Source organism: Plectropomus leopardus, chromosome 12 (genome assembly GCF_008729295.1).
Source record: "Plectropomus leopardus isolate mb chromosome 12, YSFRI_Pleo_2.0, whole genome shotgun sequence".
Lineage (NCBI taxonomy): Eukaryota > Metazoa > Chordata > Actinopteri > Perciformes > Serranidae > Plectropomus > Plectropomus leopardus.
The window spans coordinates 21,590,399-21,604,369 of record NC_056474.1 but is presented as its reverse complement, the minus strand read 5'-3'; the positions used below and the strand labels follow the sequence as shown (position 1 = coordinate 21,604,369).

Here is a 13,971-nt window from a genome sequence, read left to right as displayed (position 1 = left end):
TCACAGTGGCAGCTTATGTTCTTCAACACAGAAAGACATTATTAACATACTATTAAATCAAAAACTTTTTTTTTTAATTAGCATCCCTTGAAGTTGCTTATCAAAGACTAAAGGGGGCACTTCATAGTTGAAAAATAGACAAAATACATCATGGCTACACTTTTTCTAAATCTCCTAAAAATTACATTTGGCATTTCTTTCTTCAATTTATTTTGTATTTTGTTTGCATTTTGCTGCAGAGATACTGTAGATACAGAAAGAAAAAGGTTGAGAGAGAGGGGTACAAGATGCAAGAGTCTGTTTTTTCAGTTTGCAATTTTTTACTTCAGAATGAAATCAAAATATAAAAATTAAGCCATTATTTGTTTTGGTGTACCGTAATTTCTTGCATTTATGTTGATCCAGAAAGATCTTTAGGAAACTAACTGGTTAATATACCAGTCTAGCAGACAGGTAAGGTAACCACACACAGGAAGCTGCCATCAGATTTCTTTAGAGTATGAAGGTTCAATATCCCGCCCTTCGCTTCTGAGCATGTGACTGTCCCTGCAGCATGGAGGGGTGACAGTACAGAGGTGAGGGAGAGGAGGCTGGAGAGGCAGCTGGTGCCTGGGGAGACTGAGCAGTGAGAATGGCTGATGCAGCCAGGCCCTGACCCTGGCTGCATCTGTGGCGCGCACACACACACACACACACACACACACACACACACACACACACACACACACACACACACACACACACACACAGGCCACTGCAGTGCTATTTCTACAGCAGGGAACGCTTAGGCTCAGAGAACATTGTGTTACTCTGTTTGCTGAGTCGTGACATCTACCTACATTTTTTGGTCCACACATTGTAGTTGTAAACAAATTGTAGTGTTAGGTCTGTGAACAAAGCTTACTATAATTCACACATTGTGACTTCTTGGCAGTTGTATTAAACTCAGATGTGTTGAACAATGTCCTGCTGTTCCACTGGTACAGCGAGTAAAACAGGTGGATAGTAGAAATAAGTGTTCAGACCTCTTTCACCTGCCAGCTCTGGCAGCTCTGTCATTCTCCTCATGGCTTATATATGAGAATGAGTTACACAAGTGATATTTTATTTCTTCTATTTCTCTTTCATGTGTAAGGAAGTTTGGAAAGTGTATTACCAAGGCAAGCTAAGATATGTGACAGTCTTTGATGTTGCCTGCATCAGCGCTAAATTCTTCATGCACGCAACAGAGACAATTATTGTCCTGTGATTTTTTTCCGGCACTTCTTTCCAGACACAGCTGTTGAGAGTGTCAAGTGAGCAAACAAGCTTAATGAAGACTGAAGAAAGACTAGAAGGAATGATTAGCTAAAATGAATGATTATAGCTGAGTAATGTCTGAAAAGGCAGGCTGGCTGGTCAGGGAAGCGATACATGAAACATTTCTTAGAAATGTCTAAGATGAAAGAGACGAGGAGGTGGATATCTTTCAGGGAGGAAATAACATGCTGTCTGAAAGAATTCAAACTAATGTAGGTCCAAAGAGAAGCCGACAGAAAACAAGAATCAGACTTGAAAATGAAAAGAAAGGGTGACGGAGGGAGCAGAGCAGAGAAAAAAGAAATACAGAGGATGGCTTCGGAGACACGCCAAGAGCAAGAAACTGCATAAAGGGGAAAGGATGAAGAGACAAACTGCTGCATGACCTTTCAGGTTCTTATCCTAAAGCAAAATCAAAGCCATCCATACCAAGTGGAAAGAAATGAAGGAGGAGAGGCAGGCGGAGTGCAGACTTGAGTAGAATCTGAATCTGTCAAGCGGAGGGCGAGCTGTCCTTTCCTTTTAACCGATGACTCTTTAATGAACCGTGAGCTCCGTTCCTCCCAAATCCAAACAAAGAAACCAAACTTCACTACCACCAAGCAGTACAACCTCACTGCCCCTCATGACAGCTATTGATTAGTGACACCACAGATTTTTATAAAGACACACGTAATGAGTTTTTGCTTGAGAAAGAGGCAACATAATAAAAGCCAATTACTCACAGACAAACTGACTGCCAGGCTGTTGTTTACCACCAGCGTGAAAAATGAGGATTCAACTCCACTGTGACGTTTTGGCAGCAGATCTGTTTAGAATTCATCACCTTTTACAAGACCCAAGGCGGTGCAATGGTTTAATAGCTTTCTACTTTTCATTTGATCATCACAACTGACCTTGTTATTGCTGACAGCCTTTAACCCTAAACTTGGCTTTCAGTGAGGAAGTTAGAAACTCTTTAATTTGTCAGTTGTCACCAGGCAAGTGATATAATACGGTGATAAAGCAAAACTTAACAAATGCTGTGGAGCTGAAAAATGTGTGACACCGATCTGATATAATGACCTGCAGCTTCATAACAAATGTAACACTACACTACAGCCTGACATGGAATACTCATTTGCAGCCTATTCATATAAATTAATGTCTATTTTGCTGATTCCTTTTGATAATAGCTATTTCACAGTGGTGATTCATCCTACAGCAAGTTCATGAAAGCTTTTATGCATGGATGTGACAGCCTGAGCCTCTGTATAGCCAGTTACAGTCAGAGGTGAAAAATTGATTCTTAGATGCATCACGATTCTCTCTTTAAAGATTATGACTTGTCGCTTTAAAGCAAATAAGCATGAATTAAAAACCCAATTGTCTGAACCAAGTGGATGGTGAAACATAACAGTCAAACCTGAGAGTTGTGTGTGTGTTCAAAGCAAGTACACTTCTTGACTTTTGATTTGGATAAATGAATGTGAGTTATAGCAGATGGATGCAATCTGTAAGAACTCTTGATGATTTTTTTTTTTTAATTTTTCCTTTGTTGAGTTTGAGATACAAGGTTGAATTGATCAGAGCTGTTTGAATCACATCAATAGATTAGAGGAGCAGCTGCTGCAGAATAAGTAGTAGTAGTTATAGCATACTTTCCGTTGCTGCCGTTACACAGGTAAGACCCAGCACTAGACTGCAAGGTGTGCAGTTTCCATTGAAATACTGCAACTTTCATCAGAAGTAGCTTTTAATAACTACAGCATTAAGAAAGATACCCCTTTTCAACCAAAATTAGAATGTGCACACAAGTTTTTTAAACACAGGCAAACATGCTAAAAATAGGCTACAGACTGCTTCCCCATTGCCAGTAGAACAGAGCTGTGTGCACTGCTCTGCACCAGACAAGTATGCCTTTCTGTGTGTGTGGGGGTTTTGTGTTTTTTGGTTTTTTTTGGTGTGTCACTTTCAACATCAAGGACAGGCTGGCAAATAGGTTAACAGGAGAGAGCAGCATGGATGGTGGCCTGTGAAAACAGTGGTTACTTCTCTCTGTATATATCTCTTACTTATTCAGTCTCTCTTTCAAATTCAGTGAGGACTAATTTGGATCGATGTTGAAGTGCTATTTAAGGTGGAGACGAGCAGTAATCAGTGGCGGCTAGTCATTTCATTTCAGTGGTTAAGAGGCTAAAATTAGCACGTTCACATGGGTGCTGTATTTACATCAATACCAATTGGAGCTGGAGGCAATAACTACCCCTGACTATTGCAAGTCATTTGACGCAAGTGTGAATGCTGATTGTAAAGTTTCCAATTTCATTAAAAAGCCAGATGTCAATGTTTTGTTTTGTTTTGTTTTGTTTTTTTTGTTTGCGTGGTTTTTTTTTGTATTGTTCAGTCGCAGTGAGGCTAGAGTGTTAGAGAGAGTGTAGACGTTCAATATGTAGCAAAGAATGCTGACATTGTGGCGGGCCACCGCAGATAAATGAAAGTGAAATGGGAAACCCAGCAAAAGAATCAAGTCACACAGCTAGGGAAAAAAATCATGTACAGAAATCCAACATTTTCATGCATCATGATGCATCAATAATCATTTTATAATCGCATCGTAGCCCTCTGAATTGGAATCAAATCGAATTGCGGTGCCTAGAGACTCCCACCCCTCGTCACAATTAGTTTCACATTACTTAATAAAGAGTTAAAATCATCATTTAGAATCTGAAGGACACATCCTGATGTCTAATAAACTTTTTTTCTGCCTAATCCTGACCCTCTAACTCCAACCGCTTGTAATAAAAGACTTTGATATAAGTGTGGTTATGTGTGCATGTAATTGGGTCTGTATACTGTGTGTGTCAATGTTCGGGTTCTGATGGTGAATGAGACAACTCGGCCTCTGTGCCTCGGAACTAAAAAGGCGCAAAGCGCTCCACTAACATGAGTAATACTCAGATTCACTGCTTCATTAAACCGGGTTAGCATGGCCATGTCCTTCTCTCTGAATTATAGATCTGGTACAGCGGAAAACACTTGCTGCTTGCAAACTACAAGATAGAAAATTGTTATTTTGAGCAAAGTGCATTAGCAAGTAATGTACTGTGGCATGCACCTCTGCTTAATATCAAATGCTTTACCTGAGCTCCCTGCCTGTGACTTCATGAGCTGAATGAAGCCACACTAATATACTGGCAATTCAAATTCTTTATGTTTAGGTTTTAAATCCTCACAGATAGCAGACCATGGGTACACCCTGGACTGCTGTCACATTCACACTGATGGGCTTAAACTGTGGATTTAAACACCCGGAACTTTCTTGCTGTGAACTGACAGAATCAAGGACTGAACCATCATTCTTTTTGAACCATATTTATTATTTATGATTTAATTTTGCTGAGGTCACTTTTGTATAACCCGGAACGGCAATCAACATCGGTCAACATCGGTCAATTACCCGATTTATCAATTTTTTGAAATTTGTTTCATTTTTTTTTTAATTTTTCAAGCAAAAAAATTACCTTGTTCCAGCTTTTACGCTGTTTTTGTCTTTTGTGAGTATAATCTGGGTTATTGACAAAAAATGTCACTGTAGGCTTTAAGAAAAAGTGATGGACATGTTTTCAAAATCCTTGACAGATAATGACAGCAATCATTACATGCAGTCCTATCATCTAGTAACTACTTTTATTGCTTTTGTAAATGTAACTCTGTATCACTACTAACCATCAGAAATTTGTTGGTATCATTCCCCAAAATGCTAAATGTTCACTTCCCTAAAGCAAATACGGAAAACGCAGAACTCAACTGGCAGAAAAAGCTAAAGAATCATCTCGTCTTGATCATTTTGCAGAATTTTGTTTTCAACTAACGGTTTGACAAAACTACAGACGTTAAGGTGATGGTTTTACAATGAGAGATGTCAATGTCATGAACTTGTTTCGAGGATACAAACATATTTCAGTTCTTTCTTTGAGGCAGAGCGTCTAACTGTGACTGTGAAGGTTGAGGCACACCTGTTACCTCTTCTGAACATCATCACATTTAGTGTTTGTGTCACAAAGAAAATAACCACAGTTCTAAGTTTACCCAACTGGGAACTTGCAAAAAAAACAGGTTTTGAAGGTAAACCTACTTTTGTAGTGACATATCAACAATTTACAAAGCAAGAAAGAGAAGCTGGAAAAGTTAACAGAAAAACAATCCTTATAATGGAAAGACTGTGCATAACAGCCACAAAGCAAATATACTACACATTTATGCAGTGCGTGCATGCTTGGTCCTGTATTTATTACTGCAACGATTAAGTGATCTTAAAAGATTTTTTTTTCTTTATCTTTTTGCACTTTTTGATAGGACAGGTCCAGCCTACAGTAAATTTACCCGCAAACAGTTCACAATACCTACTGTTACAACATCTCCACGTGAACAGAAATCCAAAGGATAAAACACACACAGAACTGTAGCAAACAAATTCAATGCAAACCTCCACCAAGAAAATCGTGCCCATTATAAAGTCAATAAAAAGCAAATCCTTACGACGAACTCCCCCAGAAAAAGCTCAACAGGGTTTGAAGCTTAATATCTACAAAGAGGTTTTTAGATGCAAGTTTTCATCAAAACCCTTTCCAGAAAAAAAAAATTCTAATCCACTACAAATTACATAACACTTTAAGACCTTATTGAAAACACAATACAGTGCATTTAAAGAGAAAAAATCCAGCATTTTGAAAAGTCCATACTTTCCTCAATATGCTGCAGTTCAGGGTTATGTCCCCACATAATGAAAGACTCCTTGTGAGAGATGAAACACTGTGAAGTTCCCTCACGCCTGTCAACTCCTAGAAATGAATTTTAAAGCAGAGAGGACAAACTGACATGCAGAACTGAGCTGAACTCAGCAATTTAGTCAGAAAGCGTCAAGAGCCGAACACCCCCTCCCTCTCTTGTTAAATCCTTAAAAAGGGACTCGGGGCAACTTCACAAAATGTCATTGCCTTGGCCAGGGAGCAGAGAAGCTGCTACACAGCTGGCTGCAGTGGCCCAGTTCCTCCATGATTACACATTAATCTAATACAAAAACTATGAGTCCTGGCTCTTCACATGTTCCTCCAAAGACTCATTCATTTTTCAGCACTCAAGAGTAACTCGCTCAGTGTGGCCCGAATTTGAATTCTTAATAAAGCAGTGTAACGCTACTCCAGCGTGTAATTGGGAATCCACTCAGTGAGCCAGAATGATTGTGGCACAGATGTCTGCAGCACTGAGTCCAAAATGCCTTAGCCGAGTGTGTGTGTGTGTGTGTGTGTGTGTGTGTGTGTGTGTGTGTGTGTGTGTGTGTGTGTGTGCGCAAATATGGGTGCATACTGTATGTGTGTGCACATGTGGAACTGAAATAGGAAGTACAGGAGAGTTAGGGGGTAAACTGAATGAAAAACAAGATGAGTGTTATCTGCACGTGAGAGCACAGCCTGGCTTATCAAGCTTGAGCATAACTGGAGCATGATGCATTAAAGGTGTATGCTGTGCTATATGTAATTAACTTGTGTAAAACGGTCATGCTGTCACCGGTCTCTGCTATTTACATAATGGCAAATTTCATATCTCTAGCACGTTAAAGATTGGATGCAGTCTGTGTGAAATTCAGCCCTTCCCTCTGCTGTAAGACAGCAAAAGAATCCCCACTTTAGCAAAGTTTAATTGATAAATGTGAAGCTTGGTAGCTTTTGACTTAAAGGTGAAATGTTGCATGGGATTGGGGTGTTAAGCAAAATGCTGATGCTGGTGGCATTTCAGAGTGGATATGCTAAATGTCCATGTCAGATTAGGGCTGGGACAAATGGCTTCTAAATAATATTGCAATATTTTAAGGCCATATTGCAATCTTCTTAAGCACTAAACTATTTTATAAAGTACTATTAATAAAGTAAAAGTGTTGTGATAATTATGTTTAAGAATTCTTAAAATATAGTTTTAAAAAGTACTGTTATAACAAAGGTGAATAAAGTACTGTTGTGATTAAGTTAAATAAAGTACTGTTATAATATAGTTAAACTGTTATAATTAAGTTAAATTATGGTTATACCGAAGTTAAATAAAATACTGATATAATAAAGTAAATAAAGTACTGTTATAATCAAGTTAAATTGTTATAATTAAGTTAAATAAAGTGCTGTTATAGCAACAATAAAGTACTGTTATAATGAAATATATCAAAGCAGAAGCACTGGTGCTTTCATTCTGAAGCATGCTCGCCTCGTGTCAGATGTGTTGATGTTTTTGCTGTTAACTTTCAACATTTACATTTTAGCTGATAGTGATAGCAGAAGGTTAAACTGTTACATTGGCGCTGTTTAACAAGAGGATCTATTCAATTCACTGTGAACAGGACACAAACTAACAGCATTCCAGTTCATATATTTTATAATATTTGCAAGACCCAATGGGACTCTAAAATGCAACTAAATGATTGCAGTTCAAGCTATAGTCGTGTTATGCATCACATGTTGAATAAGCAACAATACATGGAGTTTAATCAATTATTTCCCACCTCTATGTCAGAGGTTGTTTTTTGTATCTTGAGTCTACTCTGTAAAATTCAGCATGTCAAGAGGTTTTCTCTGACAGATGTACATTTCTCACTGTAACTTTGTCATCTCACCAAGTGGCTGGCACAGGCACGTAATTTACCAGTGAAACGAGATTAATGAGATAGACGATAAGAGAGCCATTTGAGAGGTCGGTTGCTGTTGCTTAAGATGTTGCGTGCATATTCACACAATGTCCATCCTTGAGTCTTTTTTTCCCTTTTCTTTTCTCTTCAGTGTGATTATGGCACAGTTGGATCCACTCAAACTGAAAGACAGCTGTGATGAAGTGGATCTCATTAGCATTCCCTCTGTTCAGGAAAAGCCTCGATCTGACACTTCTTGTCTGAACACATAATCAGGAGGGCTGCACTGTGCTGAGGACTACCTGTGACTTTCAGGAGGAAGGATAAGGAGGACATCAAAGTTTTCATTTGTCCACAGCACCGTGAAAAGATAACAAATATCACTCTAAACCTAAAAAAAATACTTGTTTAAAACATAACCAAAATACTCTCCCAAATTGTATTGAAATTGAAAAATCGATCCCAATTATTGTTTGCAGAGAGAAATAATACTCAAATAAAAATGTTCAGAGTCAGTGTTGAGAATTCTACATTACAACATCAAGTCAATACATATGGGATTTCCATATAAATGGCTTTCTTCTCGGCCCAGATCTCTATCTCTTTATTCTGCAGCCAAGAGATGAATCTTTCCTTCATTTATCTTTAATTGGATTTCCAATATAAACTTGTTATCCTTCAGAGGTCCCTTTATGTCCCCCTCCTTGTGCTCAACTTTCTGGGGGTGACACTAGAAGCTTTGCTCGGCTGCTACATTATTCATCGAGCAGACCCACACATCCACAGCCAATAAAATGGACCAAAACAAGAATGTATATCCTGTGAAAAATTCGTTCAGCTTTTTCATGATTAATTTCCCGCTCTACTTGGCTCACTTTAATTCCCTCCCACAAAGAGAAGAAGTCTAAAGATCAAAGCATGATAATGGTGGGTAGAAGCAAAATATCCGTTTCAAACAGGTGACACAATATCAACATTTTTCACCTCCATCATGCTGCCTAAACAATCTTATCAAGATATCATTTAGGATGATCTTGACTCCCTCTACAATAAGTTGTAAACAGTTACCATTTACATATACAAGCTTTGGGAGTTGACTTGTGTAAACTTGTGTGGGAAGACAAATACGTTACCTCAGGATGTATTTAACACCAAACAGCAGCAACAGGTGTGGGTAGACAGTCAAACACACAACTGCTAAAGCCTTTCCAAACTTGGCTTCAAATCATAAGTACTTTCCATAACATTAAATAGTCATTCAAGTGTCAATTACAAACAAAAAACATGTAATTATTCAAGAGTTTAACACTAAAAAACCAAACTTATCTGCTTCATTGGGACTGTGCGGGTGCAGATTAATCAGATTTGATTGACAGGGCCCAAACAGCCCATCAACTGTAATCAGATACTGATTCAAATGTTGCTAAACTGTGATTGGTGCACAAGAGCATGTGATATCACAGTTTTCCAACTGAGCCCGGTCCACTTTAAACCAGTGAGATGAGGCACAGAAGAAAAACAATTTCTTGTGTTAACAGCAAACTCCCTTGGAATTTTTTAAAAGAAATTTAAGATCTATCTTTTTAATTTTTTTCAATTTGGGTGATTTTTATTGGCATCATTGTCTTTTTGTTTGTTTGTTTTGTAACCAATACTGTTTAGCTTGTTTGTTTATTTGCATGTTTTTCTCTGACTTATTGCTGTAGCTTTTATTGCTCTTCTTTATTCTTTTTCATTGTATTGTTTATTGGCATCTAATTTTGTCTCGTCAAGCACTTTGCATGAAACGTGTTATATGAAAATAGCTTTCATTATTAAATAACCAAAACTGTTCTGGGCTTTGGCAGAAAAATTGTGTGTTTATTAATTGACTTCCAGCCCACCTGGTCCTGATTGGGCCTGTCAAAACTGTTTATCTAATATGTGTGGGATTGATACAATGACTAACAATTTTGACATCATGTTTTGGCTCATGCACACTTGTGGCAGAGATTTACTTTAGTAACAAATCACAACACCCAAATAATTTTGATATATGGCCAAGCCCTACCTGCAGCTTATGTAGAACTTAATGTTAAAGTAATTCTGATGGCAAAAATGTCAGCACGCTGAAATATTGATACTACACCATCACAGCTCATCTCTACATGCAGGCCTTTTGGTCTATGGCTATTGATAAGACTGTTTAGAAATGAAAAATGATCTGAGAGGTTACAAATAAACGCATTTCGTTCTGGTCTTACTATTTCAGGCTAAATAAGATGCTGATTGGAAAAAAAAGTTTTCTGGGCCTTCTAGTTTTGTTCTACAACTGTTCATGTGTAACTAACGCTAGTTTGCACAGACAATTAAATATGTTTTCTTTAGAAAGATAAACTTAGGTCTCACAGTCAAAACTGAAATATTTTTGCTATGTTATTTTGCTATGTTATGTATATATGTTGCTCAAGTTTTTCCAACATTGAGCAACATACCTTTGTGGCTCCTTATATGAGCAGATCTTGCCAAACTTAAAAACAACAAGAGGCAGCGTGGTGTATAATATTAGATGCTGATTTTTTGGGCAATGTATTACAGTGAGGATAACAGTTGCATGATGAAGACCTGGTAGGGTTAAAATACCTCTTCAGTCTTACAAATTACACTAAATTCCAGTGAGTAAAAACTCTCTGCTTTTCCCTGAGACATCATTATTTATCAATGCAGCACTTTCAGCTCCACCTGATATCTGTAACCCCAAGGACAGAAGCAAGCAGCCATGGGAGAAAAAAAATTGCATTTAAGAAAGAAAGAAAACATTTATTAATTGGTTTAAGCCTCCCACATTTGAGCCCTGTTTGGTTGCGGAGATGTCAACTCACCTAACCCCCCCATCAGGGACCTGTGTGTGGGTGCACTAAACTGGCACAGGCTATAAGTGAGCCAGCCAGAGATCCTCGCCTCTAACAGCTTGACAGAGAGGTAATCAAGGCCTTTCTATGCACTCTCTATCAGAAAGCATTGAGTATTGAAGTGTGTGGGCGAGTGGAGGCAGGAGAGGCGAGTGAATGGCCGCCGGAGCCGAGATAACAAGGTAAATCAGCAACCTGAATACAGGTTCTGAGAGAATAAAATTAATTCTCATCTAAAGCAATTGAAATGAAGGTGTGACAGCGTATACAGATACAACATGCAAAATGCCATCATGTTTAGCCGGATAGTTTTTTTCCTGGTGTAAAAAAAATTGAATGGCTGTCAGAGTAGATTCCCCTGTGCCGAGATAAAAAAAAAACACAGACAACAATTCAAAAAAAATGTGAAGGGAACTAAAAATAAGCCGTAGCAGTCTGACATTACATAGGTTTCGCCAAAGGAAAGAAAAAATGAAGGGGAACAATTAAATGATTATCCAAACTGCCTGTTGTAAACATAAACCACAATTCACCCTGGCGTAACTCTGACCTGATGTTCCTGCCATAACTGCAGAGCATTCCTGCACAAAGAGGGATATAACTGACATTATGGGTGCATTCACTTTTTATAGCAACAAATAGAGTAGCGGTTTAAATTTTTTGCTTGCACCATCTAAACTTGAAGAGATGAAGATAATATACGCCTGAGGACAAAAAACTATGCAGTATTTCACAACACAAAAGCAAAGTTTGAAGTCTGAAAAACAAACAATTTCATGACACGGAATCATGTTTTTCCTACTTCCTATCCCTGTCGACATCTAACAACTTACATTATTTTCACAACCTCTTCTGAGGGTCATGCCCCTCAGGTTGGCACCGTAAAGTGCAAATCATCATTACATCACTGTCATGACATTACCCACTGGATTGTTTTAAAGCCTCCAGTTTGGGTTTTTAATGGAGCATTTTTGCAGCTAGAAGTAACCATATTTTGACGAGAGGGTGAAGCTAACCCTAACACTAGCTGCTAGCTTGGATAGCTCGGTGCATTTACAGTCTTTGGTTAACTATGATAAAGATAGTGTTAATTATATTTTTTTCCAGCAAAAAAACAGACTTAAAACCATTAAAACAAAATATACTTACCAAAAAAACTGAACACCTGATTCCTTAGAGGGTCTTTTAGTACAACCAGCGCTAAACAAGACTTTTTTATGTGAGCAAAACCTTAAAAATAACTTTTATGAACTAAAAAAAAACAAACATTGAAATACTGACTGGTACATACATGCTCTGCCAATCCGGTCCTACGCCATGGTTATACTACCTAACCAACACTGTATACGTTGTGTCAACAGACTGCATCCACCTGTCACTTAAGGTGACCATGCCCTAAATTATGCAGATCTGTAAGCCTTCATAATATTCAAACAGGTGAATTATATGTAAACCTCCCCTAAGTTTGCTGCTTTGTTAGGACCCATTGGTTTACATAATGTGGGTTATCCATTGACTTGTTAACAATACAGCAGATAGAAACATTTGTGTTTCTTGTCCTGACAGACACAGTTTAAGGGGTTATTTTGGAGAGTATAATCTTAATAATACAATCATTGTCATGCCTGCAAAAATAAGGCTAAAGTTGAAATTGACTGGATGTATCCTTTAAAGATGTCCTTGAAGAGAGCAAATGAATGGTTTCACTTACTGCAAGTCTCCTCTGCCTCATCGGAGCCATCGGGACACTCTGGTTCCCCGTCGCATCGCCAACGTCCAGGGACACACTGGCCATTTAAGCAGGCGAACTCCGCAGGGGCACATGTCTTCCTGGCTGCTCAGAGAGAAACACACAAACGGAGAATAACAGTAAGCACAGCCAGTCTGTTTTTCTCTCCATCATGAAACTGGTCACTTATCTGAATCCCAGTATTCATCCCTCTCATCAGAGAAGATCAAGTTTATCGCTAACAGTTCTCCTGTGCAGCCATCTCCAGTGTTTTTCCTGAATAATTATCTCCACTTTTCCTATTTTCTTGACTTGTATTCATTGTATCCCCCTCCCCCCCTTCATCTGCTGGTCTGCAGAAGTCTAATCTCTCCTTCAGGTTTTCCATCAGAGAGCAGTGAAATGGATGCTGATTGCTGAACACCGTGAGCTCAGGGAGGTTAAACCTTTTACCTTCCAAACCTGTTTACCGCAGAAAGCTACAAGCCAGCAAGGCCACGGGCTGATAAACATGTCAAGCGTGCAGAGAATTGGAAATCAAAAACATGTCAGGAAAAGGCCTCTTTAAGCAGTAAGAGGGAAACCGAGAATGATCAAAACTTTTACGTAACAGCCCAGAGCTTATCACAGTTGCTACACAAATCTTGCAAACCTACGGTGTTCAAACTAAAACATGCACTTCACACACAGAAAAAAAAAAAAAAACACTCTCCACCTGTAGCAACCAGGCAGCAAGCTCGGGCCAGTGAGCCAGAAGCAGACAGAGGTCAGAGCCATTCAATTTCCTCAGCCTGTTACTCAGAGAGGACCTGCAGTACGGTCTAATAAATCACTGGTTAAAAGGCCCTCAGCCGAGTGCTCCGGTGTTGTTACACAGCCACAACTGTTCCTAAACTGGCCCCATCTTGGCTCTGATGCTGCAAATTAGATATAGCGTTTAGAGATGTGAAGGGAGCTTAAGCTTAGCTGAGGGGCTGTAAGGAAGAGAGCTCAGGCAGTGATTTTTTTTTTGAGTCGCTCTTTGCTGTGCTCATACTAATCTAACCCCACTCTCACTTCTCCAACTCCCACTCTTTCTTGACCTTGGTATCAAAGAGCAAAAAAAGTAGGTTTAGGGATTTGATTGTGGAGGAGTAATACTTTATCTTAGCCAACCAGGGCTGCACCAAGTTAATTTTGACGTATGTTCTGGATAGAACTTTAAATTAATGCATAAGTCATTCCTTATTAACTGCTGTCAATATGCTTCATCAGTACTACTTCTCAATGGTGAAATCATTTCAGAAACCTTGTCTGCCCCCCACACCTTTTTGGTATTTGAATTGCTTTTAAACTGTATTAATTTGCTGCATTCAAATAGAAATCGTGAGCTCATATGACATGGGTTCAAGTATATC

The 13,971-nt window shown here is 38.7% G+C and overlaps 1 protein-coding gene across 1 annotated transcript in view; it reads right to left on the bottom strand.

Annotated features, from left to right (window-relative positions):
* The window catches only part of LOC121951124 (low-density lipoprotein receptor-related protein 8-like), a 100,480-nt gene that overhangs the window by 53,557 nt on the left and 32,952 nt on the right, over positions 1 to 13,971 (bottom strand). Inside the window, exon 3 of the mRNA XM_042497353.1 lies at positions 12,557 to 12,679. Within this exon, the coding sequence (XP_042353287.1) occupies positions 12,557 to 12,679 (123 nt within the window). The remainder of the gene's footprint in view (positions 1 to 12,556; positions 12,680 to 13,971) is intronic.